We start from the raw sequence: 27,050 nt of genomic DNA on the forward strand, positions 1-27,050 counted from the left end.
TAGTTTTTGAAGAGTGGTCAGAAGGAAGGGGGAGGACATGACCGAAACCAGCGGGTGTGACATTGCACAGTGAAGCACGGTGCTCTGAGCTTGCACATGGGGGTTCAATATATCATATTCAATATGGCCGAGCTTCTTGGCCGATACCTTGCGGAGGAAATCATTTTTCGTCACTTGTATCTGCCATCTTGTTCTTTCACTTGTTATTAGAGATGGATTAACCAATAACTAAATGAGATGAATAAGTGAAAACATTTCAATGAAAGGAAACAACAAAACAGATGAATTTCAGCAACAAATATTCTGAGACAATTGACGGTACAAGTGCTGCAGTGTTCCCTTGAGCCATACTTTGTGGACCCTGACATTAACAACAAGATGCACGCCAGTTGGAATAATAATCATCTTTTCTTTTAATTAATTTGATGTATCAAAAGGGAAAAAAAACGTGCAAGTACTATTGCACACAAGCGGGACGGCCGAGGTCACATGACGGTCACGTGATCAAGAGCGGCGTGCAGAAAGACATCAGGAAATATAAACATGTTCATAATCTGTACAAAGACTTTGGTTGAATCAATCGGTGTCATATAAAGCTTAAATACTCCAATAAAATATACATAGGCGCTTCCCTTTGAAAATGAGCAGCATCTTAACTCTTTAACGCAACAGGCATGTTAACAGGCTGAGGGTAGACATCATCCACACGAAAGTGAAAGCACAAACATGCTAATGAACAGCAAACAAGCTTTGCCATGCTAATTTACATATCGTACAGGGTTAGCCGCGCTGGGGACGAGCATGCTAATCATCATCACAGTGATTGATGGTGGCTAGTAAAGAGTTAAGACGACGCCTACGGAAAGGATCGAACCCGTCTGACACTCGACGGCTGCGATTCCTTTCCAAATCGCTTGCGTCAGTCGGAAAGAACACTTTTGAAATGTTTGGACGGCAGGAGGACGTCTTTTCCCCGTTTGTTGTCATTTTGTTCCAGTGTTTTCTTCCACAAATCACTCGCATCATTTTTGACAACAGGAAAACAAACCAATGCCATGGGGAAGGGACCACATCTACGGCTTTGAGGTTTTATGTCCTACGTGCACTCCTGGTTTCTGTGCCAGCGTTTTGCTCCAATAAACACTTGCGTGTTCATCATATTTGGACCCGGAAGTGATGTCACGCTTAAGGTACGGAATGAAAAGTGGCTGTCGAGTTCCTACTCCTGTCAGCACTTCCCAATAAAAGCGGTTCCACCGTGTTGATTAAGTGCTGGTGTTTGAGGTCATGTCACTTCCTGTGCTTTTTTTTTTTTTTTTTTTTGCATGAACGGCGCCTTCAGTCCAACATGGCGTCCAGCTGGTCGGCTAGGTCGTCAAACATGTTCCCGATGTCATCCAGGATGTTTCCTGCTGACTTGACTGTGTTGACTCTGCTGGGAGCAAAGCCCAAGACAAAAACAAAACGAAAAAAAAAACAGACAAACAAAAGAGGATGATTAAACAAACCACACATTGACTGGCTTCCAAATCACTCCCGTACCTCTTGATTAGCCAGGCGGACATTTTGTAGTGTTTTTGGAAGGTGTGGTGAGTAGACATGATGCCCACCCTCATTGTATCCAGTGGAGAAATGAAAGTATGAAAGTTCCCGGACTCACCCGTCAGCCTGGTCCCGGTCCAGGATCAGCTTCCTCTCGACGGCCTTGAGGGCCGCCGCCAGAGATGTGCTGGTCTCATCCAGTCTCTGCTGGACAACCTCCGTACCACCTGGATTTCCCGAAGCCTGGACTCTGGTGACCACCGGTGAGGAAGGGGCGGGGCTAAAATGAGCCGTCGCCGCCGGTGAAGGCCCGCGAGATGGAGACCAAGGAGGCGACGCGGCACCGAAGGCCAGGCTTTGGACCACGCTGACGCTAATCGCTGGAGACCCGAGTCCAGCTGCTTCAGAGAGAAAAAAAAAATGAGTCACACGTCCCAAAACACATTTTCATCATGTTTGTAAACAACAGGCAGGGTGGAGAGCGCAACTGATGACCGCAGACCTCAAGTGAAAACAGCGTGCTATGTTTGGGGTTAGTTTCTATTTCCTTAAAAGGGAAATAAACCCGCACATTTTTAACGCAGAGCGGCCCGGTGGACGACTGGTTAGCACGTCGGCCTCACAAGAGTTCGATTCCGGCTCTGGCCTTCCTGTGTGGAGTTTGCATGTTCTCCTCGTGCCTGTGTGGGTTTTCTCTGGCTACTCCGGTTTCCTCCCACGTTCCCAAAACATGCATGGCAGTTGAATGGAACACTCTAAATTGTCCCCAAGTGTGAGTGTGAGCGCGGATGGTTGTTCGTCTCTGTGTGCCCTGCGATGGGCTGGCAACCAGTTCACGGGTGTCCCCCCCGCCTACTGCCCGAAGACAGCTGGGATAAGCTCCAGCACGCCCTGCGATCCTTGTGAGGGTAAGCGGATCAGAAAATGGAAGGATGAATGCATGGATTTTTAACGCAAGAATTAAAAAAAAAAATTTTTTTTTAAAACAGCACTCTGATTCATATTTTGTTTGTGGAACAAGAATTAAACAGATGGTGTGGTCAGACCAAACGTGAGCTGAAGCGTTTCTGGCGGTCCGCAAAACGAAATCTTAAAAATGTATCATCTTGAAGGTTTCTCAAGTGTGAAGTGATGTTTCAAGTCAGTTTGAGTTTAACACCAGCTGAGGTAACGATCGATGATCCCATTTGCGTGCTCCGAGAGATGTCACGCCTGTGCCGTTAATTGAGCAAAAGACAAGTCAGCGAGATAGTCATTTTCATTACTTTTGTCATTTTCAAATAAAATGAAGTGCTGAAATGTAAGTTAGGACTGGCATTTTGTCTCCCTTGAAATCTATTTAGCGTGCGTACCGTCTTCTTTTGGACCAACACGTGACATTCAATTGACAGCAGGTGAGAGGAAGTCAAGGTAGTATTCCGTCATGAATATGAGACTTCCTGTATTGCTCACAAGAAAGAAATTATAATTCAAGCCATTTCCTGTTTTGTCAACGGCTCCAATGACACGAAAGTCATTGTTGGAGATGCTAATCTTCTGCCACTCTAAAACAATGTGTGACGTCATGGTCAATAAGTCTGACTGCTAGACTGCAGTAAACACCAACAAGTCTAACGAATTCCCAGTCACTTGTGGTGAGAGACTTCCTGGTTGTAAGTGTGACCCGGCAGAGATTTGGGAAGCGTGCCAAGAGTCAAGTTACCTTGCGCCGACAGCAGGCTGTGCCGTACAGGTTTGGGGGCCACGAGCGGAGGTTTCGGGGACGGCAGAGGTTTGTCAGGGGCCCCCGTATCTATCCGCAAGCAGGCTTCCTCCGGGTTCTTCTCGTTGGCGTCAGCCTCAGATTGAGTCAGCTCTTTGCAGGGGGATCCTTCGTCCTTGTCTTTGGGTTTGTGTCGCCGCTTGACCGTGTCCGATTCCTTCAGGTTGAATTCGGGGACCTCCGGGCTCTTGGCGGTGGCAGCTTTGTCGGACGCGGCCTCGGCTTTGGGAGGTCCCGGGGCCGCGGCTTTTGGCCTCTGCTTGATGGTCAAGTTTCCCTCCTCGGCAAAGGGGATGCACTCGCTGGAGCTGTTGTGAGGCGACTGCGAGCTTTTGGCGTCAGATTCCTCCGTGTCCGACTTTCCGCCTTGGTCTGGCTCGTGCGCACTCTGCGTCCTTCTCCTCAACCCCGGGGTCTCTTTGGTTTCAGTGGCAGGCGGCGCCTGTGGATCAGGGTCACGTTTGGGATCCGCAGGGTTTGGACTTTCTGCACTTGCTTCCAGGGAGGCCGCGATGCTCCTGACACTTCCCGGGCTGTCGGTCACCACGCTGCCAGCCGACGACGATGACACGGAACCGCCGTCGGTCATAATGCTGCCCAACGACACAGTTCGGCTGTCGGTCGCCAGGCCGCCGCCGCCGCCAGATGACGATGCGGTGCTGCTGTCGCTCAACTCGCCACTGGTTGTGCTGCTCACCGAGCTCAGTCTCTTGGGAGGCGGCGGCGGGGGTCCTTTTTTCCGCGCTCGTACGGCGAAAGACTGACTGCGGCCCACGTGGACGCTCTTCTCCAGACCAGACTGCATCCGGGCTGTCTGAGCACGGCCGTGTTTGCGGCTCATGGTGGCGTACGAAGGAACGTTTCCAGAAGGAAGTGCCGGCTCCTCGTCGTCCTCGTCGGCTTCTCCGTCTGATAGAGCGTAGCGGTTCAGACTGTAGGTTCGTTTCTTGGGGGGCACCAGAGTCCGGCGCTGCTCCTGGGGTACGGCGGACGAGTCGCCGGATCCACAGTGAGAGTGCAAGTAGCTGAAGCCCTTCAAAGCCGGTGAACCGTGAGGAGATGAGCCGTGAGAGCGGGACATTTTGGGTTTGGCGGGGACGGCGGGGTACTTGAAGACAGTCGCCGTTCCCAGGGGAACCAGTTTGTGGACCGGCCTCTGGTCCCAGCCCTCTGGGACGTTCCTGTCCCTGGCAGGGCTGCCGTCCAGGCTCTCTTGGGACAGTCTGTGGGCGTTGACGGAGACAGTGGGGGGTTCCTGAGAACGTCCGGAGCCTCGGGATTGAGCGTCCACGCCGTCCCGGCCGTGGGACGAGGCCGTTGCAGTCCTGACATCCTCGCAGTCGGCATAGTGGCCCGACATGGCCGACTGCAGCTCCACGCTCAGTTCGCTGTCCTGGAAGGTCATCATGGTCTTCGGAGTGCGGGGGGACGAGCGCTCCCCGCCGGCGTCCGGCGGCTCGATGGCGACCACGTGCAGCGCGCCCGGAGCTTTGCGCCGCAACGTTCCCTGGCCGGACTCGGCCTGAACGATGGCCCGGTGGATGTCGCACAGCTTCTTCACTGCCAACATCAACTTCTTCTGGTGGCCTGCGGGCAAAATGCATGCGGTCAAGACGGGAAAAGCGTACGCCTCACGGCGTGAGGGGCCTCACCCAGTTTTGTGATGCCGATCTCTTGTAGGTCTTCCCATGTCAGGTCTTTGACAATGCCAATGCTGTCGTAGCCGTTTTCCGAGAGTCTTTTCAGGTACTGCGGCAGGCCGATGGCGCCGAGCCACTCGCCGAGCTCCGACTGCAACGCAAGCGCACTCGGGTCACGCTTGATACTTTGCGGGAGGTTTTCGGGGCCATTATTTGGACTCTCCTCACCGGCATGTACTCCGGAAGCCACTCTGGAATGTTCAACTTGTTGATCTCCATCGAGATTTTCTTACGGTGTCCCGGTTTGGTCACGCCGATGGCAGTCAGATCCTGAAGGCCAGTTATTGACACGTCAATAGCAGTCATGAACTAGTTCCTATGTGCGATCTTGACAGATAGTTCCTATCTGTCAAGATCGCACAAAACTCAACCCATAAAACAGGAAAGACTTTGTTGACCTCAGGCGTCATCCTGCTGATGGTGGGGACATCGTAACCAGCAGTGATGAAGTTCCCCGCGTATTGCTCCAACTGGAAGTCACTCAGCCACTCGAAGATGGCCTCGGAATCCTCAAACGTGACAAAGATACCAAAAACCGCTTACCTCATTTTCGTCCTCATCAACTTTATCATCGTCATAATCGTACTCGGTATAATTTGTTACCTTGCCGTCCAGCAGCTGCTGAGGACGAAAAAACTGCTGCTGGGTCAAGGTCTGCTCAGCCACTGGCCTGCGAGATGCAACAGAACCTGCACGCAGAGCAGCAAAAGGTGACAAGAGGGTAAAAGAACACAGTGCAACAAGAGGAAAGGATCACGTGACGACCCACAGGGTGAAGCGGAGCGGCAGGAAGACAAGGACGAAAAGGAGAACGAGGAGGATGAGGAAAAAAAGAGCACGAAGAAGAGAAAGAGGAACCAGATCGAGAGAGAGTGAAAGGAGAATGTGAAGAGAAGAAAGAAGCGAAGAAGGAGGATGAGGAGAACGAAGAGTGTGCCTGAGGCCGGTGGGGAACCTGCGTGGTGCTGAGGCTGCTTGCTCGAGTGCGAAGCTCCACATTCAGCAGCAGGGGGCGCTGCCTGCAAACGCAAACGCAAGTTGAAAGCCATCCCGCTGCCACGATGACGATGATGATGATGATGATGATGATGATGATGAGCCAAGGTTGTGCGGGTGTACCTTGTTTTCATGGTGACCGGCGGCAGCAGCAGCGGTGGCGGCGGCGGCAATGCCGTTGTGTGCGTGGCTTAGCGTGTTGTTGTTGTTGAGCGTGTTGTTGTTGCTTTCGGTGCTCTGGCCGCTCCCGGCACTGCGCGTGCTGCCCACGCTCTCACTACTCCCCACACTGCTGCGGTCTCCTGTTTGGCGCACAACACACTGAGTTCCCAAAGACTGAGGTGCGGTCGCATGACCTACTAGACCGCCAACTTCATGTCAGCGCAACTAATACAGCAACGCATGTGATCAACCATTGATCAGCCAGTTTTCTGGAATGGCTCATTGTGGATGACGATTGGTGGCCCAAAAGCCAGAGAGGGTCAGGTCACGTGCAAGAAGACTGCACTGTCATGCATGCAACACTACAAGTACACTTTTCCCAATGACATTTCCGTTTATTTTCTTTTCTTTTGTGCAATGCAGTGCTGTCTTTTCATTTCTGCATTGCACATACCCACTAAGGTGTAAATAACAGTGTAGGTTAAAGGTCATCTAAAATATAGTTCAGAACAGCTCTCCAGAGCACACTGTTCTGTCGACAACATGACGAAGCAATCGGACAGCCTTAACCGTTTGAAATGACCTAAAAGGTTGTCAATCTGATGGCACTGACTTGGTGAATGACACCGATAATTACTTTTCAGAGATGGACTAGGCGGCCCGGTAGTCCAGTGGTTAGCACGTCGGCTTCACAGTGCAGAGGTACCGGGTTCAATTCCAGCTCCGGCCTCCCTGTGTGGAGTTTGCATGTTCTCCCCGGGCCTGCGTGGGTTTTCTCCGGGTGCTCCGGTTTCCTCCCACATTCCAAAAACATGCATGGCAGGCTGATTGGATGCTCTAAAATTGTCCCTAGGTGTGAGTGTGGGCGTGAATGGTTGTTCGTCTCTGTGTGCCCTGCGATTGGCTGGCAACTGATTCAAGGTGTCCCCGCCTACTGCCCGAAGACGGCTGGGATAGGCTCCAGCACCCCCCGCGACCCTAGTGAGGATCAAGCGGTTCGGAAAATGGATGGATGGAGATGGACTAAGGATTTTGAGAAAGAGGCTGGACGGAGGTGGCGGAACGGTTGGCGCTACGGCTGCATAAGGCGCATGCGTACCTGCGGCTGGGGCGGGAGGGGCACACAGGGAGTAGGAGTCGTCGCCGTGAGGGGATAAGTTGAGGCCGCCGGACAGGGCGGCTCTGGACCGGCGTCGAGCGGGAAGGGAGGCGTGCCGGGAGACGGTGCCCCCTACAGGGCAACATGAGGAAATGCAGTGGGGGAGGCCAATCACACGGCCCGTTAGAGGATTGCTTCATGACCCCAACTTGACCAAGGCACTTTTTTTTTGGACATGGGAAAAACCTCATAATAAAAATAATGCAGATTATCGTTTGCGCCCTTTCAAAACAATTTTATTTTATTTTTAGGGCTTTTGACAGTATGCAGGCAAGCCCTAATTTATAAACAATTTGGAAAAAAATGTTTTTGACCATATATGGTCTTTTGACCTTCACTCATCGCTGGTAGGGTGGACTGTATCTACTTTTTGTGCCAGTTAGTGTGCTGTGAGATTTTTCTGGTGTCAAGTATGTGCCGTAGCTCAGTTGTGTTTGGCAAACACTATGTGCGAGGTCAAAGGTGATGAGGAGGGCATGCAGGAAGTACGCGGAATGATTGGAACGATCCGCTTGGTGTGCGGGTCAATGACGTGATCGGACGGTGTGATGACATCGTCATCCGCGGGACTCACCGGCACGCCGGCTGATGACCTCGACGATGGAAGGCGGGAAGAAGCCCACGCGGTCCGTCCCCCGCTGGCTGTCGTGGATGTGACCTTTCCAGCGCCCGTCGGCATGCTGCTCCAAAACCTGGCGCCACAACGTTAGCTTAGCATCCGTACTAGCATGCCAGCTTTGACCTCCACTTAAGAGTTTGTCAACACACAAGCCCTCACTTGCGTCGTTGTTTGCTTCGTGTTGCGAGGCAAAATCCAAGTTATGAGTGACTTTCGTCGGTTTGTTTTTTTCAAAGAATTCTGTCGAGCCACAATTCCAAAGCAATGTGTCATTTTTGCTGGTTCAGTATTGTGACATTTTTATCAATTATTCCATTTGTCACATTCAAGTTATTTCTGTGATCACTGCGGGTTTTTTGTCCATGTGTGTAAGTGACCGCTCCAGTCAAAGGAAAGAAAAACGGACCGGTTAAGGCCATGCGATGCTGTGGCAGGTGGGCAAGGAGAGCCACATTCATACACTAACGTTCTAATCGGTTCCTGATGTCACTGGCTAGGCCACACCCCTTAAAGGCACACATGGACTATTGTTGTTGTAACTCAACTTGTACAGTCAGATGGAAAACAATGTTCACATTGTCTTTTTGGACCCGACTGCAAAAATAAATAAAATAAATCTATAGATAAATAAAACAACCAAAAATAAACAAAAGCATTTATCTGCTTTTTTGGGGGGGACAGTTCTCTTCAATTTGGGTCAAATTGTCTCAGGACTGCGAGCAAGCTGAGCTTGCACCGGAGAGCGGAGCAGTCGGCTCACCGTGATCACATCTCCGGCGCGGATGTTGAGCGCGGTGGGATCATGAAGGTTCCACAGGTCCTTCAGCGCTCGCACCTGTAGAACCCCCGTCGCGTCTGCAGGGCAAACGAGGATACAGTGACCTCACAGTGACCTCAGCGCTCAACAGGTCAGATAACGTTCAAAGCAGGTTGACACAACACACTCGTCATAACACGAAGCAGCAATTCCTCCCTCCCCCCAATACACACACACACACACACACACCTCTGAGCAGTTGCTTGATGTCACGACTGGCGTGTGAGGTTGTGAACTGGTTGACGATATCAAGTGCCGTCTGGTTGTACGTGTTTCGGATGTTCACGTCGACGCCGGCCTACACGGACACATACACCCATAAGCGCATACACATACACATCACAAACATGCGCACACACACAGAGTTGTGAGGAGCGTTTGAAGCAGCAGCAAAGTGGGTCAGGCCGCCTGCAGCCCGACAACTCCGCTTGAAAAAGAAACACGCAGGAAGAAAAGGAGTCGAAGTAGATGACGCGGCGTCAGCAGTGAGACACGTTAGCACGCGGCCGTCACACAGTCGGCGGGCGGGCCGGCGAACTCACGTCAAGCAGCAGCCGCACCACCTCGGTCTTGCCGTAGAGGGCGGCCTCGTGCAGGGCGGTGCCCGACTTGGTGGTGGCATTGATGTCGATGCCCGCCTTCAGCAGCAACCTGCGCACACGCACGCGCAGAGCACACACTCTGCTTTTATTCTTTAGACAGAGCGAGCAGTCAGCACATGTGAGGCAAATTAATTGATTCATTTCCTGCCTGAAATCAGGCGAGCGGCGGGATATACCGGGCACATAATGGCGACCAATGGAGCGGCCACCGGCACACGTAGCTAAAGAAGGGAGTGGTGGCCGGTGACGCACTCACCCGATGACGTCCTTGTGACCGTTGCGAGCGGCGAGGTGCAGCGGCGTGGTGAAGGCCGAGTCGCTGGGCTCCTTGCGCTCTCCCTCCAACAGCGCCACCACCATGTTGCTACTCAAAAGCAGCTGGGCCACCTGACAGACACGCGACCGACCACAAGTCATTCGATACTCCTGACTCCTCAATCGCCACGAAGGGATTTTGAGTGGAGGAACTATCTCGGTCCACTACATGGTCTAACTCTCAAGGCACGACCGTTGAATGACGAGCATTTTGCGGGCATTCGTATACACACACGCTGACCTTGTGGCGTCCGAACTCGCAGGCGAGGTCGAGCGGCGTCTTCTTAGCCTTGTTGACCAGGCATGGGTTGGACTGGTGCTGGAGGAGCATTTCCGACTGAAAGCGGCAGCAGAGGGCTTTCTTTCAGTCGGGGAGCTTAAGCGGTGGGTCGCACCAGGACGAGGCGACACTGGCTGGCTCACCACTTGGTAGTGTCCGTACTGCGCGGCGAGGTGGAGAGGGATGTGTCCGTCCAGCGAGATGCCGTTGACCGACGCTCCAGAGCGCAGCAGCATCAGGACCGACTCCGACTTTCCCTGCCACGCCGCGTAATGCAACGGACGCATGCCTGCAAAAACCGCAAGCGGACGCAAGTGTGATTATAGCTAAAGTTGATGAAGAGGAGGTGTGCGGTCTTACCATTGCTGTCCTTGACATCCACGACGGCCTGCGCGTCCAGCAGCGCCGCCAACAGCTCAGCGCTGCCCGTGAGGGCGGCGTGATGCAGCGCAGAGAAGCTGCCCAACAAAAACAAACCAAACAGCAAATCAGCCCTTCAAAACAAAAGTTGCCGTCTCACTTTCCACCATTCGCCTGCTAAGCTTTCTCGCTGGCCCTCGTCCTCCAACTCATCCATGCGCCCGCACACACACATGCACATGCGCAGGTACGGTTACACTTACACATGCACCTGGGACACACTCACCGAACTCACTGTTTCACTTCTGTTCATCGTTCATTTCATCAGAGTGTAGATAAATACACGGGTCACAAAATGTTAAAACTATTTCTATCATGGATCAATAATTTCAAGACCTTGTTGAACTTCAATCCTGGCAAATTCATCCTCTCAACAGCAAGCATTCTGACCTCTCAAGTCCTTCCAGAAAGCAGACTGATAAGCTTTGCGTTTTGTCAAAAAGCGTTTGGAAGCATCTGCTTTTGATTCGGGAAAACGATTATGGACAAAAGCAGGAAGTGAATCATCAATTTATGTACAATGTCTGCCCTGTTAGTTTCCAATCATGCCCTGTTTTGGAAGAAAGGCACGGAAATCAAATTGACTGCTTTCATCCGATTCATGAAAAACATGATCACAAGTCAGACTGATTTTTAAAAAAGAATTGTTAGTTTCAGCCCTAAAGTGTGCTCTTCATCCCCACAAAAATCTCTCTGACTTGTTTCCTATTTTGAAATCCAAGCCAGGAAGCAGACACACCTTGAAAAGATTCCAGGTGGATTTTTTTTTTAGGGGATTTTTGTGCTGGAAGATGAGTGACATGCACTCACATGCACACGTTAAAACATGTTACAAGAGCTCCATGCATAATGAGTCAATAACAACACCGTAGAGGTCAACATATAAATGACACTGAGTGATCTCATAAGTGCAAGAGTGTGTGTGTGTGCGTGTGTGCGTGTGTGGACCCGCGCGTACCCGGCGCAGCCGAGGACATGTGACCTGACAGGACAAAAGGCGCTGTTGCATAACATCACCATTCATGTGGCCACGGCAACAAAGTCGGCCGCTGGCTAAAGTGCCACTAATAGCGCGCGCGCACCCCCCCCCCCCCCCCACACACACACACACACGATCATCTGTGAAAATCCCGCTCAGTGTATGATTGGGGGAGGAACGGGGGAACGTGTTTCGCCCATCAGCAAACAATGCCTGATACACTTTCGCCAGGCCCCGCCCCTTCAGGTGAATTGTCAAATGTAAGCCATCTAATTGGATGGAAGAGCTGAGGGAAAAGTGAGGTTAAGGGGATGGGGTAAATGGTATACCTGTTGTCATGCAGACCCTTGAGGAATGTGTCTCGGTCGCCACGGTGATACGAGCAGCTGGCGAACGCTTGTCTTTTTGGTTGATAGGCCGCTTGATAAACGCAGCCACTTCGCTCGCCAATCATTCAATCCTCCTCCCCAATTCCAAGCTAGCTAGGCTTTACTTCTTTGAACCGCTTGCAAGAGAAGATTTTGTCACAGTGCTTTTCATCTCCGCAGACAACACATCCTCCTTTCCCGACAGACGCGGTGGAGGCATACTTCTCCAGATAAGCAGGCTTCGACCCATTTTTTTTTTTCAGGGCCTTTTCTACAGCTTGAATTAGGTCTTCCTTTGGGTGATGTGACTTTAGAGGGGGTGAATTCTCTCCAGGTTTTCACTTATTTCCAAGGCGATCGTTTAAGTACTCTAAACATGTCTTCAACGTTGTTGTATGCTGACCGGCGCAGCTCTTTGCATATTCTCTCGCTCACGCTGTCAAGGAGTTGCAAGGTCTTTACTTCTCCCCCTGCCTTCGCTTTGTTCCGGAAAGCTTTTATGTCCTTTATTCTGCTCTCCAGGAATGCTGTCTGATCAGGTGGAATCCATCTTTCCCAGTCTTTCAGGCTTGCAAGTGCACCACGGGCAAGCCTCCTCAACTTCTTCCAGCTGGAGTTCATCGGTGTCTTTAATGATCGCAATGATGGGTGCTTGCATGCGTTCTGTCACGGGTCATCCCTGCTTCTTTTGATTGCAGTGATTACTTCCTCTTCACCATCTCTTTGCGACAAGTTGGATTGAACTGCTTTCCGGACTTCAACCAGTTTTGCGTCACACTCCGCCTTGTCTTTTCAAGCTCATCCTGCTGGTGCTTCTCGAGCTTCACTTCTTCATTTATTTCACTTTTTCTTGACCACAAGGCCTGGAACTCTTTTTTTTTTCCCCACAACCGCATCGAAATTGAAAGGCTACGCTTACAATGGAAAACAAATTTTGCTGCTGTAGACTGGAAATTTCCCCAGTGTGGGACAAATAAAGGTTATCTTATCTTACCTTAAATACAGTCTTGAAACTCTCATTGAAAAAAAAGGCAAATGCTAACTTGAGTTTGGAACCAGACTATGGTCTTCAATGACAACAAAGTCCACCCCCAAAGACAAACGGCCGGATGGGTATGGGTATGGGTGGACAGACGGACTTTGGTGCAGGCGCACGTGTGAGTGTGTGTGTACAATTACCCGTCTGCGTCTTGGTAGTTGATGTTGAGTCTCTTTGTGGATCCTAAAAGTTCTGCAAGAACAAAAGCCATGAGAAAAGCAAAGTCAATCTTCTGGAACTCAAACACAACACAAGGGCGACCAATCAAGAGGAACAGCGCCAATGCAGATGAAGTTTACAGGGAGGAAAAAAAAAAAAAAAGAAGAAAGAAAATATGCTGGCGCGCACGCACGTTGAGAAAGGAGCGTGCGGGGCTCCCTGCGGTAATGCGCTCGTCGTGTTGGTTTGATAAGCATGACCCGCTTTTCTTAATGAACCCCCCAAACAACAGCGCGCTCTCTTCCTCCTCTTCATCAAAGATGGCTTGCGTGCGATCGTGCTCCACTCCGCCACCATGTTTTTTCTTTCTTTCTCTACTTCTAATCACTCCGATCAGTCTCTTCATTGAGCATTTAAGCTCCGCCCTCCCGAGAGCAAGTGTGGGGAGGGGGGGGATTCATGTCATTGAAATGTTTCTCACACATCTTTAAGTTCTACCGGGTTAAGCTGGCAGGCTCAGCAGCATCTTTTACAAAGTTCATTCTAATGAATAAATAAAGACATCATTCCATGACCTTTAGCCAGGCTGATTCTGATATCCGTCAATAAGCCGATAAACAGTCTATCTCTCGTTGAAATGTGTTCAAAGTGTGCATGAGGGATCAAACTATCAATTTGACATGGCGGTAGTGTGTGGAATGTATCCCGCCCCCCCTCCTCCCGTTGAGTTATTCTAGGTTGACTCTATTTTGAATTGTCTTTTATTTTGAAAGGTGTTTGCGGCACAAGGGTCGGGCAGTAGAAGAAGGAGCTTACACTGCGTCGCTTGCTCGTTCCCGCGCCTGCCTGCATGCCTTCCTTCCTTCCTTCCTTCCTGCTGCTCGCAAGAAAAACTTGCACCACAAGAATGCGGAGGACTAAAATTAGAGGCGCACTTGGACCATCACGCTATCATTACAGTCTATGCTGGCAAAATGCTTCCAATCAAAACCCTTTCACACCTCCTTGGGTCTCACACGAGTCGACCCGGTCGAGAGAGCTCATTTCAACGTCCGAAGCCAGGACCCCGTTTGGCGTGTGAAGCAAAACTTGCAAGTGGAGCAAAAAGCGCCATCCACGTTGGCCAAGCTACACTCACACCATTGTCCCCTCCTTCGAACGGTTTGTTTGGACTGGGTGGCTTCATCATGCTTGCAACCATGACTGCCACAAAGCCTCCCTAAGAGCAGACTTTACTAACTCCTGGAGCCTCTTGGTACCTCCTGGTGCAGGGGTGGGGAACATTTGATGTTGAACAAGCGATAGTTGTGCCCCGAAGTTGACATCCCTTGGCAGAATTGGTGAAATATTTGCTATTTTCGCAAGACATGGTTGAGGATGGAGCAGAATTTGCAGACCGTTTGGATGGGCCTCCTCAACTTTCAGACCTCGATAGCTCCCCAAAAACGTCCGTTCGAAATCCCTTTGCGGTTATCGGCAGCGAATGACGATAACTGCAGGAAGCAAATCACCAAATTCTATCAAAATTTCCATGCCGTGCTTATTTAGTCATTTCCAAATCAGACGAAATGACAACGTGAATGCACGCGCCGGTGAAGCCGGCGATTTTTAGTGGAGGAAAATATCCGGCTTCGCTGTATCACCCGCCCTCATCTAATGCCTACGAAACGCGTGAATGATTAACAAGACGTTCGAAATGATCTCCCGAGAAAGGTTTCTTCTGATTGGATGCGTGCGTAGAAGCCTAAGCGACTCAGGAAAGTGGCGCACGGTCACGGGCGCAACCAGCTCCTGACCCCGACGGCGTATGTCAGCCGCCTCCTCTCGCAAACCTTCACACGTGCTATCCGCGACGCTATTGTTCCCCGCCGACAGGAAGCCCCCAATCACGGAGCACTTCCTGCTTTGCTTGCGCCCCTCTCGGACACCATCTAACAACCTTCCTTTCGTTTGATGTTCCAGACTCACTTACCCGCACCTCGACAGGACTCGCGTTCGAAACTGGAAAATCTCCTCCTTGAACGTGTGGGAAGGAAGGAGGACAGCTCGCCACTTGGGCCATACTACAGCGCTGCTGAAGCTAGCAAACAGACACCGGCGTTGTGGAATGTCTCACTTGCATGCTGACGTTTGACCACACACACGCACGCACGCACACACACACACACACACTAGCATGTGACCTCCATTCTATGTTCCCCTTCCTGTCAAGTTGTCATCTCTCCTCATCAAATTCTTTTTCCACTAAAGCAAAATTCCAAACTCCGCATAGACAATGCAAGGTGTCAACTCATACACCAACACGATGACATCATCGCCTACTCACACAATGTGACGCAGACACACTTACACAAACTGACACACTGACACACACATTCACTTGCGCGCATACTAACACAAATACATTCAAAGACGCGCACTCACGCGCGTGCAAACCAACACGGGAAAGCACGTACACGTGCGCGGACACGCTCACATATGCGCGCGTACGCACACGGAGATGGATGAGGTCGTGTGAGCAGCGATGCGTACATGAAAAGCCTTGAAAGCGGCCCAGGACAAGACAAAGCGTGTACAGGCGGGCGGAGGGCGACGTCACGGGCGAGCGCCCCCCAGGGCAAGGAGGAGATGAGCAAGGCACCACGGGACGAGCGACAAAGTCACACTTGCTCAGTGTCATCGTTAGTCCAATGCTTCTTCTACAAGTCCAGCAACAATCCCCAAAAAGTGTCATTTGAATCTTGGGAGCCACAAAATGCCCGTTCCGCAAACAAGGGAGACGTGCGGGTGAGAAAATGGAGCGTACTCAATGTTTCTCCAGATGGTGCGCTCCATTTGATACGACAACATCCAGGAAGGAAATTCATCTTGTACATTTGGGTTTGGTATGCAAGTTCTCCATGTAATTGGGTCCCGCCCCAATTTCTTCAAACTGTCCCGGCGTCGCGTGTGGAGAGGACGTGGACCCGGCTAGGAGCCCTGGGGCCCCCCTAAGTCCCCCCGCTGCCTGCGTGGGAGGGGATCTTTGTTCATTCTCTCTCAGCCAAGACGAAAAGAATGTCAGCGAGAGACGAGTGGCGACACGTCACCTCAGCGCAGCCCGATGCCATTCCCGCAAGCGAACCAACTAACATGTTGACAGAAGTGAAGCGAACACTTGGAGGCGGAGCTAAATGAGGAGAACGTCCAATGAGAACACTGGATCAAGACGACGGCGCAGTGAACGGCAACTGAAAAAAGTCGTAGATGTTTGGAATTACGCGGAAGCTCGCTCACATGATGAGATCCTCTACTGGCCACAAGACGGTGATGGTAATGAAATTAAAACAATTTCCGCAGATGACGTCTTACTCTGCTTCAAGTCATGCTGGTATGGAGGATCTCAATGTGTCACCCGAACGTTTGACTTGTTTCTTGCCGTTTGAGACACGAATGAAGCCGGCCAGAGTATTGCATGAATGTTTATCGATCGACGTCGAGAAAGGACTGGATGACAGATGATGCCAAAACAAACAAACAAACAGTGACATGACTGGCGCCCTTTTAAGAAGGCGTCCCCAACCTTCTCCAACTCTAGTCTTCATTAATTGTTCTTTTTGGGCTTGTCTCCAAATGCCGGCGGCCAGAGCAATCTTGATTACCTCATTGCGCTCATTTGTGAGCCTGTTGCAACATATCTGTTTTGGTACTGCTAACTTTTTGAGACATTATGTCAGAGACACAGGCGGAGGCATCTGATTTTCAAAAGAAAAATTCTTTGCCACCTTAGTGCGGCTCTCCTCACCACATTAAGGTGGCGATGACAAAACCTGAGGCCGCTTTTCCCTGGATTCCGCATCGAGAGACCGGGAGAGGAAATGCAGCCTGGTCATCTTGGAAGTGGAGTCTCTCCATCTGGATTCTCTTCTCGGGCTTTATTTGCATTTTTGTGATGCTTCCCTCACCCGGATGGGGGAGGGAGGTTTAGTGCAGGGGATGTCCTCCATCTTGACCAATTTTTGGCCTGTCAAGCACTTGAGACTAGTGAATGGACGCGAGCTCTTGAAAAGGGATGGGAGTGAATGAATTCAGCTTTCAAGTTTCTCCAGCACTAATTTAGCGAGTGAAAATATTGCAAAGTTCAGGTGACGGCGTATCTGATAAAGTCAGCCGGAAAACTCCTCCCCCTGCCACTCGTCCCTGATGCTAATTCCTTAATCCTGGCGGGGCGCCATCTGCGAGCCACGGGGGGATTCCGACTCCACTTGGACAACACACTTTGACATCATATTTGGGAGTTTGGAATTACAGTTACAGTACGATGCTAAGGTGAAGGTTTCAACTTACTGCTCCTGCTGGTCTTCAGCTTGGCCAAAAGCTTGTGCGTGGATGATAGGTCGCCGCTCTTCACCGCCTGCAGGAGGTCCTGCTCCTTCCCCATCCTGCTCACGTCACAGCGGCGCCAACCGCCGTCGCCGCCGCCTTAGCGCGACATCACGGCAAGACTCCAAAGCTTCAACGCTGAAATTTGATAATGACAATAAACATTTTTTTAATTAAAAAAATTAAGTCAGGGTTAGCCATGTTAGCTGCCTTAAACAATTCAAACGCTGCAATTGAAATCCCTGATTGACATTATGACGTAAATAATAATAAGAAAATCTTTATTAGTCTCGCAATGGAGAAATTCCCAATTCACAGCAGCAAAGTTATGAAAGGAAGAAGTAGAACAACAAAATATAGGAGCTGCTGGAAAGGCAGCCACTCTCGCGGCGCCATTTTGAAGTCAAAATAACAAAAATAACACAAGACAACACATAGGACACAGACAGTCGTGCAATCAATTGGATGACGTCATTCTTTCTTTGCCATGATGTCATCAGTTGACCACCATGATGTCATGGCATGAATGCATGATGTCATAGCGTTGAATGGACGTGAGGTCATGACATCATCCATCGGACAATATGGCATCATTCTTTGGATGACAAAAAAATCCTGCGCCATATGATGACATCATGACATCATGCCAAGTGACAGAAAGTTTTTTTGCCCTCATCAGCTTACAAGTACGGATGCTGCTTTGTTATTATCAACGTTTTTGTATTAGCATTCGGATTCACAAATGGCCAAAACCATGATGACCTCTTTGACAGTTTTGCTGCCCTTTGCTGTAGCAGCGCTGAGCAGGCGCAATCCATGTGAAGTTTCCACATGACGTTTCGGAAGTATCTGAGCACCCTGATTGGCTCGTTGGACACGAATGCTATGTTGATCCAATAAATTCCGAACCTTCCGACAGATGCTGTCGTCAAATTCTGCCAAGCTTGACAGCCAATCAGCTGACATATAGGCACTTGTGGTTCTGATGATTCCTCAATTGCAGCTGATCGCGGAGTGCAGGAACTTCCTATTGGCTGCATCAAACTTGTGGCGTCAACACGCATTTGTTTGGGGAAGCTTTGACGCCGCAATTCCCAGCTGTTCACGTTTCGTAAGCGCTGAGTTGAGTCGTGCGTCGAGTCAAGCCGGCCCGTCATTCCCGTTAGCAGGCGTCAACGTTGCTCCATTTTTTTGTCCCGCTTTCCGGCACTGGAGCCTCCAGACAGTCGGCAAACGAAAGACATCAAGTGCTTAGTGCTGCAAGAAGAGTCCTATGAGAAATATTCCACTTGAAGCTTCTGCTGCTTACACAAGCCACACACAAGGCACATTCTTCACCAGTGTCAACACTTCCAAGGGGAATTCGGCACCCACCAAGCACTTTTGCTTTGCTTGCTCACACACACACACGTACACACACACACACACACACACACATTCTCATATTTTCATTTTTGTCTACGTGTTGAGTCCGTAAAGCGCATAGACCTGTATTTATGTTTGAGGTGATTGTGCCAAGATGATCAGCAAGCAGAGTTGGCTGGAAGGAGGACAGGGAGGAATGGGGGAGGGAGTGGTGGTGTTTTGGAGGTGGTGGGGGGGGGCGGTGTATCGTCCTAACCTAAGCGGACATGTCAGTGTGGGCACGTTGTAACAGTTCGAAGCGAGCTGGTGGCCCAATAGTTTGGAAATGTTGCCGTCGCCTATTTTTTACGGGGAGTGCAAAGCCAAGTTGTTCGTACCTTTTCGGCCGCCATGGGTCGGCTCAAGCCTCCCACAAGCCAGGCGACATTCCCGACGTGGATTCTCGTCAAAGTGTCGATCGTTCGCCGTCCCTCTCCCGCCAAACGCCACTCAACTTTCACCCTTCGCTCCGCCGCCCAACTCACGACGAATTCAAGCTTGTTCGGGAACTTTTCCTTCGCCCGTGCGCCACTTGTTCGTCTTCTCCTTCTCGCTGGCAGAATCTCTCTCTCTCTCGCTCTCTCGCTCTCTCTCGCTCTCTCGCTCCTCTCTCGCTCTTTCTCGCTCTCGCTCGACGGTCGCCGCCACTCGAGACGGGCATCAAGCTACACATTACGTTACATAGCACATCCGTCTAGGACTTCAACATACAAACACAGACCGGAAATCGTTACTTCAGTGAAAACGGAACCGATTTTTGCGCGTCATGAGCGTAACGCGCCTTGAGGCGCATGACACCTCTGAAATCGGACATAGAAATGATCTTATCTCCTTATCCAGATGAGGCGTGCTGGAGCCTATCTCAGCTGTCTTCGGGCAGTAGGCGGGGGACACCCTGAACTGGCTGCCATCCAATCGCTGGTCATACATAAACGAACTATCCGCGCTCACAATCACACCTAGGGACAATTTGGAGTGTTCCATTAACCTGACATGCATGTTTTTGGAATGTGGAGGGCAAACCAGAGTACCAGGGGAAAACTCACACAGGCACGGCGAGAACATGCACACTCCACACAGGAAGGCTGTAGCCGGAATCGAACACTGCACTCTGAGGTGAACGGGCTAACCAGTCGTCCATCGTCCCGGGGAAATATCAACCCCAAATGGAAGACTGATGTAGATTTCAATTTTGACCCTATTTAAACATTTGTTTTCAAAACGTTTAATTGTGCTTATTAATTTCATGCTGTAAAACAATAGCAAGGAAAAAGAATAATTTTAATGTAAGTTCATGTTCATTGTTGTTGCTATTCTTTATCTCTGTTTTTAAAATTAAAACGCATTTGGTTTTACCTTAATATTTCATGTTCTGAAAGCCTTGGTTATAAAATGAGGCACATGTGTGGTATCATAACTACATATTTTATATTTCCAAGAAATTAATCCATCAAAATCATCAAAGAATTCACGCGTTGGGATTAATTTATTGGCACGTAACACAGTAGGCACGCGACTGTTGTCCCAAAACAAGTGAGGCGCGCTCCCACTATGCCAGGCCAGTGGCTTTGGCGCCATCTAGTGGCTATCTACAGCATATTGGCTATCGAGTTTCCACCTATCCGGAAGTGAGAATTGTTTTGTGTTTTTTGTTATTGTAAAGTGTCCTTGGGTGTCTTGAAAGGCGCTTATAAATAAAATGTATTATTATTATTATTATTAAAAGTGAGAAGAAAAACAAAAAAGAGAAAATGTTTTTTTTCGTAAACAGAACACTGCACGCATGAAAGTGGATTGCAAAATCATCATGTTAACTTGTCAGATCTTGGTTAAAAAAACAACAACTTCATCTTAATAATTTTCACAAGAGAAGCCCATTTTCTAGTTCACCAAGTGGCCCTGTTGGTAACGTCACATTAACTTCGTGTGATGTGGAAAATAGCTATTTTGGAAATCGACAGTTGCGTTGCATCGTGACGTCATGTCAAGCTGGCTCAGCAAAATAGGCCGTCACAGTGCAGCCACACATTTTTTTAAGTTCCCTACGGCTCTGGGATCACATGATTGATCGCATGTCGTTTTTGATTGTACTAAGTGATGATTATGCCGCCGATGATGAGGATGATGATAATGTGGATTGCTCAGCAAATGTTGATGACTCATCATCATAGTTCTTCTATTTGGAAAGATGACTAAAAATAATAACTCGCTTTCAGAAAGTTCAGTCAGCAGCTGACTCACTGGGTGCCCGTGGAGAGAAGACAATTTTGAAGCGAATCAAAAGAGAAATTTATTACAAAGTGCAGGATGAATAATATAAATATATAAATAATTGACGTGTAATTGTAAATGTCGAGGTTCCTGTCACCAGCTGAAGCAGCTGTGGTGTCGGTGGAGGGCCGTCTTTAGGACCCAGAGCACGTCCCGCCGCAGCACTGACCAACCACAGGTGGCGCTCTCCTGGTTGGGCAGAGAGAGCGACTGATATTTGAACTTGGTAGAGGATATATTCTTTATCCTCCTCGAAAAAATGTCTTATGACAGAAAATCAGTTGTAGGAGAAGAAGGAGCGTCTTTATCTTCCTTCATGTCTTTACGACAGCATTACAAACTGCTGCCTCACAGTGGCCAAGGTGGGAGAGGCACACTGAATTGGATTGCGGCATTCAATCATCAACACAAAACTGGTGACTGAATGTTTTAAATTCTATTGAATGATGTTATGACACTGTTGTAACATTAACACAGTGTGTTTGTTAGTTTGTTTTCAAATTAAAAACAAACACAATTTTTTTGTGGGGGACGCTTGAACAGATGAATGGCACTTTCAGAGCTTTCAATAGGAAAAGGTGATTAGAGATACGAGTATTTTCAATTATGAGCGTGGCCATGGAACAAATTGATCTCGTCTGTCAAGGCGCCACTGCATATCGTTTGTGCCTTACGGTGTGTCATGAGAGTTTATGTGTCTTGACTCAAGAAAGGTTATTAAATAAATGTTACCTGCTGCTGAAGAAGAGCGCTCACGTTGCCAAAGTAGGCCGACATGCCGGGATCAGGGCTGGCGGTGGTTGTAGGCACCTGCGATCAACAAGAAAGGCAGCCTGTCAATCAAGTCAGAAGAGTCAAAGGCAGTCAGGTGGCGGTGGGGTGGTGCAACTCACACAGCCGCCCTCCCGCAGCAGGCGGTTCTGAAGGTTCTGAAAGTCGTCCAGCATGTGGCCGTCCCACGGAAGTCCGCCTTCTCCGAGGGCTACGTCGTAGTCCTCAAAAACTTGCTCCGCCCCCTGCAGTGACTCGTGAAGCGCCCGCAAGGCCTGGCGACACTACACACCCACAATGGTACAGCAGCACATTTATTATCACATGCCTTTTTCAGCCAAAATTTTTTTGCGTCTTGAACATCGAGATGTATTCGGTGCGTTCCCCGGCAACTTGCTGAATTTTAAGATAGCATTCAATGGGACGGTGCTCTACTGGTCAAAGAGCTTTTCAGTGATGCTGCGAGACGGCCACGATGAACAAATGAGTGTTTTTTTTTGAAAAACTTCAAACTTGTCCGTCTGGTGACATGGTACAAATCGAAGGTCAGTTCTCAGTTTCTTTCAATTTCAAAGAATCTCAACGTCACGTCAATGATTTCACGGTCGTCTTTGGCATAGATGTGAGCTCACCTGAGTGCCATTGGTGAAGGCTCTGCGAGGAAAGGTGGCATTGCCATTGTATGGAAGGCAGCGGACAGGAAAAAGCGGCCCCTAAGGGACAGAGTCACAGCATGATGGTCCAAATGACAAAAAAAGAACGCACGTGAGAGTTCTAAGGTGGGTACCTACCAGGTCTTGGAGCAAGTTCTGGGCTTCCAGAACTACGTTTCCCGGGAGGCCGCAGGCTGGCACGGTCGCGGTCATCACATGGACACTGTGCAGCTGGAGCACCACCACAATGGTGACACTTGCGGTCCACATGGTCCTGATGGTCCAGACGTATCCAGTCATAATGCTTCAGAAGGTCCTGGCAGGTGGAGGTAGGCTGTGGAAATCGGGCAGACTGTCTGGATGTCAGGAGCGAGCTTGTACACGCGTGACTCACGAGCCGCAGCAGTCGGTCTTGGTCCCGATCCAAACCTCAAGACAGTCTGAACCAGGACCAGGACTGGGATGCATCTGCACCACCAGGTGAGTCAGTGTATCTCCGCCATCTTTTAGAGGTAGAGCTGAAGCCAGGGACGCATTTCCACCAGACTGGACAATCGGCAACGAATTTCAGGCCAACTTTGACCGACCCCCAAAGAAGCCAGCGGCAATGTCAGGATCAGAATCAGTATTTTCTTTGTGGGCCAAGTTTGCTCTACCACACAAGGACTCAGGTAGTGGGAGTCACACATGCCCATTGTAGAGAAACATCTCTCTCTCTCTCTCTGCAGACCACCAAACAAAAATGTCACAAAAAGTATCCATATTGAAATGACGAGGATTTGGTTTCAATGTACTCACTTCACTAGTGTAAATGGAGAGGGCCTTGCTATATTTGCTGAGAGTAAAAACGGGGCCTGTTCAGTTGTAACAAAACGATTCTTCGGTTGAATCAAGGGCAACAGGTAGAGACACCTAGTGGAGGAGCATTGAATTGTTCTGTCACGAATGTCTGTGGCATAGATAAACAAAGGAACGGCCAATCAACGCACGACTACGTTTTCTCAATCGCCAGAATGACAAGTCTGCAGAACGACACACACGAACAAGAAAAGTAGCTGAATAGCTGAGTTGCATTTGTCTGCGTCGTTGACGGTGCTATTTGCCCGCACTAGCCATGACGCATGCCACTTTGACCGCAAGACCCACCACTGTGGGAGGACTTGACAATGAACCCTGAGGAACCCCGGCAATCTCCTCCCACGGCAGCCTCCTCTCACAAATTTTCCACTTTGACGTCATTGACTTCCGCGGACGATCCGATGCTGCGTTTCAGGGGGGAAAATCGAAGCCGATTCCGCTTTTTGAAAAATGTGGTTTTTAACGGAAAAAAAATGCGCTCTCGTGACATGGCCGTTCGTCATCTTCATCATCTGCGGCGGGAAGCCTTCTTTAGTTTCACAATTAATGCAACAACACTCACTATGAAAACATGCACACTCATATGGAAACGTGGATTGGATTCATCAAATTATTTTTGAAGAACACCAACGTCGGATTAGACTATGTTGGTAGACGAAAAAATAATTCAGATTATTATGACTTGTGATTTGTTATTATTTCCACAATAATGATTTGTTGTCACAATAATTATGATGAAAATTATGATTATTTGTACCGCACTTGTCATTCCAACTAAAAGGCCGTGGATTCAAAGGGATTGACCTTTTGCCAAAATTGTCTTACTTTCCCATGTGCAATGAAACAATGTTTTAATTTAAAAACAAGTATCCTTGTTATATCTGTTGAGTCAGACTGCCGTCATATAAATTCTCATTCGCCATGTGTATATACTTAGTTGCAGCATGGCTGCTTCGATTTGCATATGACACCGTCTAAACCTTGAATCCAGGACCTCATCCAATCTTCCCAATTCTCAGAAATAGCAAGCGTTAACATTTTCGTAGGGTCCTCACTCATTCTTTCTTTAGGAAACCAATCGCGAGGTCTGGAAAGTGCAATATTGCCATTTGTGTTTGTCAAACTTGGCAGTGGTGAATATTGAAAGAAATGTTCACTGTCAATGTCATACTGAAGCATCAGCTCTCAAAGAGCATCCCAATGTCAGAGTCAGGCAAGTGGAAGTCTCCGAGCACTGGGAACCCGCTCCAAAGGAACCGTTTGATTACACAAAGCTCAATTAGACGTTGCTTTTGTATGACACCAAATTCTTTGATTGGGTTCTTTGTTTCTTGCAAAGCATTTTTAACATCATTTTGAAAATCTTTTACTTGCCCCCTATCTTCTATCAGTTGTCTTTCCTCCCAGAACTTGGTTTTGAAAAATCTCTAGCTCTTATTTTGAAATGCCGAACTTTGAATTATGTAACGCGCATTGACTTTGCTCTGGGATGAAAAGCGATACGGACGCCGAGCAAGTTTCTGTTGGAGTACAAAGTCAGTCATCGTTTGGGTTTTGCGATCACCCCATGAGAAATTACTTACTGGCGATCTTGCAGGTCCTGGAGGTGTCGGAGGTTCCCGATTTGTCGGCTGTGTCAGGGGCATGTGTGCGCAGCCGTCTTTTAAAGGGGACGGCGACGGCGCTGATGTGGGCCAGGTTGCCGGCCGTCATCGCTTTTTCGTGCAATTCTTCGAAAGTGGGAAATTTCCACCTTGCTTTTGATTCGCACTTTTGGATTCCGTCTTCTTGGGGAAACACCAACAAGCTGAAAAGCCTGCTAACACCCAAATCATCATCATCATCATAGGAGAAAGGCGTGCATGAAAGCAATGACAATGTTTGTGGTGCGATTTCATCAGTGGTGGACACAAAGAGGATGCAGGATGAGAAATGAGTTTCAGATGAAATGTGAAGCCGGCTCGGTGAGTTGGACTAGGCCAGAAAGCAACAAGGAACTTGAAGAAAGCCTTCGCGTGCTTTCCAGCGGTCGCCCTAATGTCATCATCCGCACACGCACACGCACACGCGCAGCACTTTTCACTTTTGACATGTTTACTAAGAAGACCTCAAAAGGAAGTCGGCCTTTAGACGGAAAAGAAAACCAACTGCATGGCTGGCGTGCGTGTGCTTTGACTTGCTTTCGCATCTGAAAAGAGACATCTTCATACGATACATATATGAATGAATGAATGAATGAATGTAATTGCCTATGATTGTTTCTTCTTCTGCACTCGGCAAACAAGCTTGAGCAAATATGAAGATTGATTTCCACTTGAGGTCTCCTCTCGCACTCTCAAACGTGCCGAGTACAAGTGGACTCAGTGTGGTTCTGTTTTCTAAGAGCAACAAGACCAGTCTGACTGTCAGGACGGGTGTGAGGATCCGTCTCGTGACCAGGGGAACTTGTGTCTTGTCCAGGGAAACCAAGACAACAAAAGTATTTATGAAAAAGGATGAGATTTATTTCAGAAAGAAAAAAAGCATGGCGGGGCACCGTTCACAGATCTGTCAAGGGAGGCTTCTCCTCCTCCGCGTCTTGCGCTCTCATTTTATCTTGTTGGGAGGTGGTGAAGGCCAGCGCAATCAGCATTTTGAGCAGCTACACAAGAGTACAGACGAGTGCAACTTTGCTTCTCGGCAAAATAACTGCTCAGCATTCAAAGGTACGGTCAGCATTCAATAGTACCAACTGTTACTTCCATTTAGCGCTGTTAAATGTCAAATTTCCATGACGCTTGCAGTCCAGCAGGGAGCTGCTTGGGCAGGTTGTGGGTGTGGAGGTGCAGCCGTTCATCACAACCTACCTCTGGAACTTTGAGGCAGGTGCCAGAGGTACCTGGATAGGCGGGCGAGCGTGTAGTGACCATGACTGACATGCCGCTTTGCTGCTTTCAGGTCCGCGCGGAACTAAAGGGACTCCTAGGCTCTGTCTCAGACTCTGGTTAACATGGGCTTCAGGAGGAAAAAAAAAAACTCATACAGTGAAACTCCTCGACAACTAAATCATGCTTGCAGCAAGAAATTTTTCACAAAAGGCGAAATTTACGATCAGCATTCACTTTCACTTACATCCATTTCTTGGATAATGTCTTTTATTTTGCTTCCTCCGTCTTTCATTTTGATCACTTTTACCCTCTCTTCCAACGTCAGAGCTCTTCTTGTTTTAGCTGCTTGACATTCAAAGGTCCATTTTGTAGCCATTTGTCTCACTGGCAATGTCGGTGGTCCAGTTTTGAACTGCAGATGAGGGTCTAGTTCTAGTTCGCTCTAAGCGTGACTCGCCACTTCCTTCACGCAATCCAAACAAACCGCAATCACTCCACTTCCTGTCACGGCCCATCTGCCATTCCAGCCACTTCCTGTCTAATGACACACTGCCATCAACAAATGACACCGGCGTGTGTGTGTGTGTGTGTGTGTGTGTGTGTGGTTCAGTACACAATCAATTGTCACGATGTCACAGCTGCCCCCCTCAATGCCATCAGGGACCGTTAGCTTTTAAGGTTATAATGACCTCTGCATGACCCAACCAAAGACCCCGCCCCCTTTTTTCTAATCAGCAAAGCTAATTTATCTAAGGAAAGGATTGAGGACAGAAAGTCGGAAGGAAGGAAGGAAAACGGATGGATGGATGGATGAAGGGAACCAAAAAAAGGATGTAATGAAAGAAAATAAGGATGGAATTATGAAAGGTCATAAGGTCAAAAGAGGATGTAAGTAAAGGAGGAAGGACAGAAGGAAGAGTGGATGGAAGGATTAACAAAGGAAAC

The 27,050-nt window shown here is 49.1% G+C and overlaps 2 protein-coding genes across 7 annotated transcripts; both read right to left on the reverse strand.

Moving 5' to 3' along the window:
- Positions 1-389: 389 nt before the first annotated feature.
- Positions 390-19,319, reverse strand: caskin2b (CASK interacting protein 2b). 6 transcript variants are annotated; one of them, XM_086134051.1, is made up of 22 exons: positions 19,024-19,317; positions 18,191-18,538; positions 17,246-17,419; positions 12,901-12,952; positions 10,315-10,412; positions 10,098-10,243; positions 9,916-10,011; positions 9,616-9,746; positions 9,300-9,408; positions 8,947-9,055; positions 8,701-8,795; positions 7,896-8,013; positions 7,262-7,393; positions 6,124-6,302; positions 5,960-6,023; positions 5,608-5,693; positions 5,403-5,513; positions 5,173-5,274; positions 4,957-5,095; positions 3,245-4,891; positions 1,661-1,943; positions 390-1,435 (listed from the first exon to the last, which is right to left on the reverse strand). In XM_086134051.1, the coding sequence occupies exons 3-22, from the start codon at positions 17,337-17,339 to the stop codon at positions 1,339-1,341; spliced, it is 3,888 nt and encodes a 1,295-aa protein (XP_085990177.1). In that variant the 5' UTR covers positions 17,340-17,419; positions 18,191-18,538; positions 19,024-19,317; the 3' UTR covers positions 390-1,338. The 6 variants fall into 6 exon arrangements, with proteins under 6 accessions (XP_085990177.1, XP_085990176.1, XP_085990179.1 ...); XM_086134050.1 differs by having other exon boundaries at positions 18,191-18,552; XM_086134053.1 differs by lacking the exon at positions 18,191-18,538 and having other exon boundaries at positions 1,661-1,940; positions 19,024-19,319.
- A 1,711-nt stretch (positions 19,320-21,030) lies between these two features.
- LOC147192958 (interferon alpha-F-like) lies at positions 21,031-22,703 on the reverse strand. The gene is made up of 5 exons (XM_086134117.1): positions 22,519-22,703; positions 22,360-22,440; positions 21,850-22,011; positions 21,689-21,766; positions 21,031-21,145 (listed from the first exon to the last, which is right to left on the reverse strand). Exons 1-5 carry the CDS (start codon positions 22,678-22,680, stop codon positions 21,050-21,052), a joined length of 579 nt encoding a protein of 192 aa, XP_085990243.1. The 5' UTR covers positions 22,681-22,703; the 3' UTR covers positions 21,031-21,049.
- Between the last annotated feature and the right edge of the window lie 4,347 nt (positions 22,704-27,050).

Source organism: Hippocampus guttulatus, chromosome 16 (assembly GCF_054856545.1).
Source record: "Hippocampus guttulatus isolate MCC_2025c chromosome 16, RoL_Hgut_1.0, whole genome shotgun sequence".
In the NCBI taxonomy this organism is placed as follows: domain Eukaryota; kingdom Metazoa; phylum Chordata; class Actinopteri; order Syngnathiformes; family Syngnathidae; genus Hippocampus; species Hippocampus guttulatus.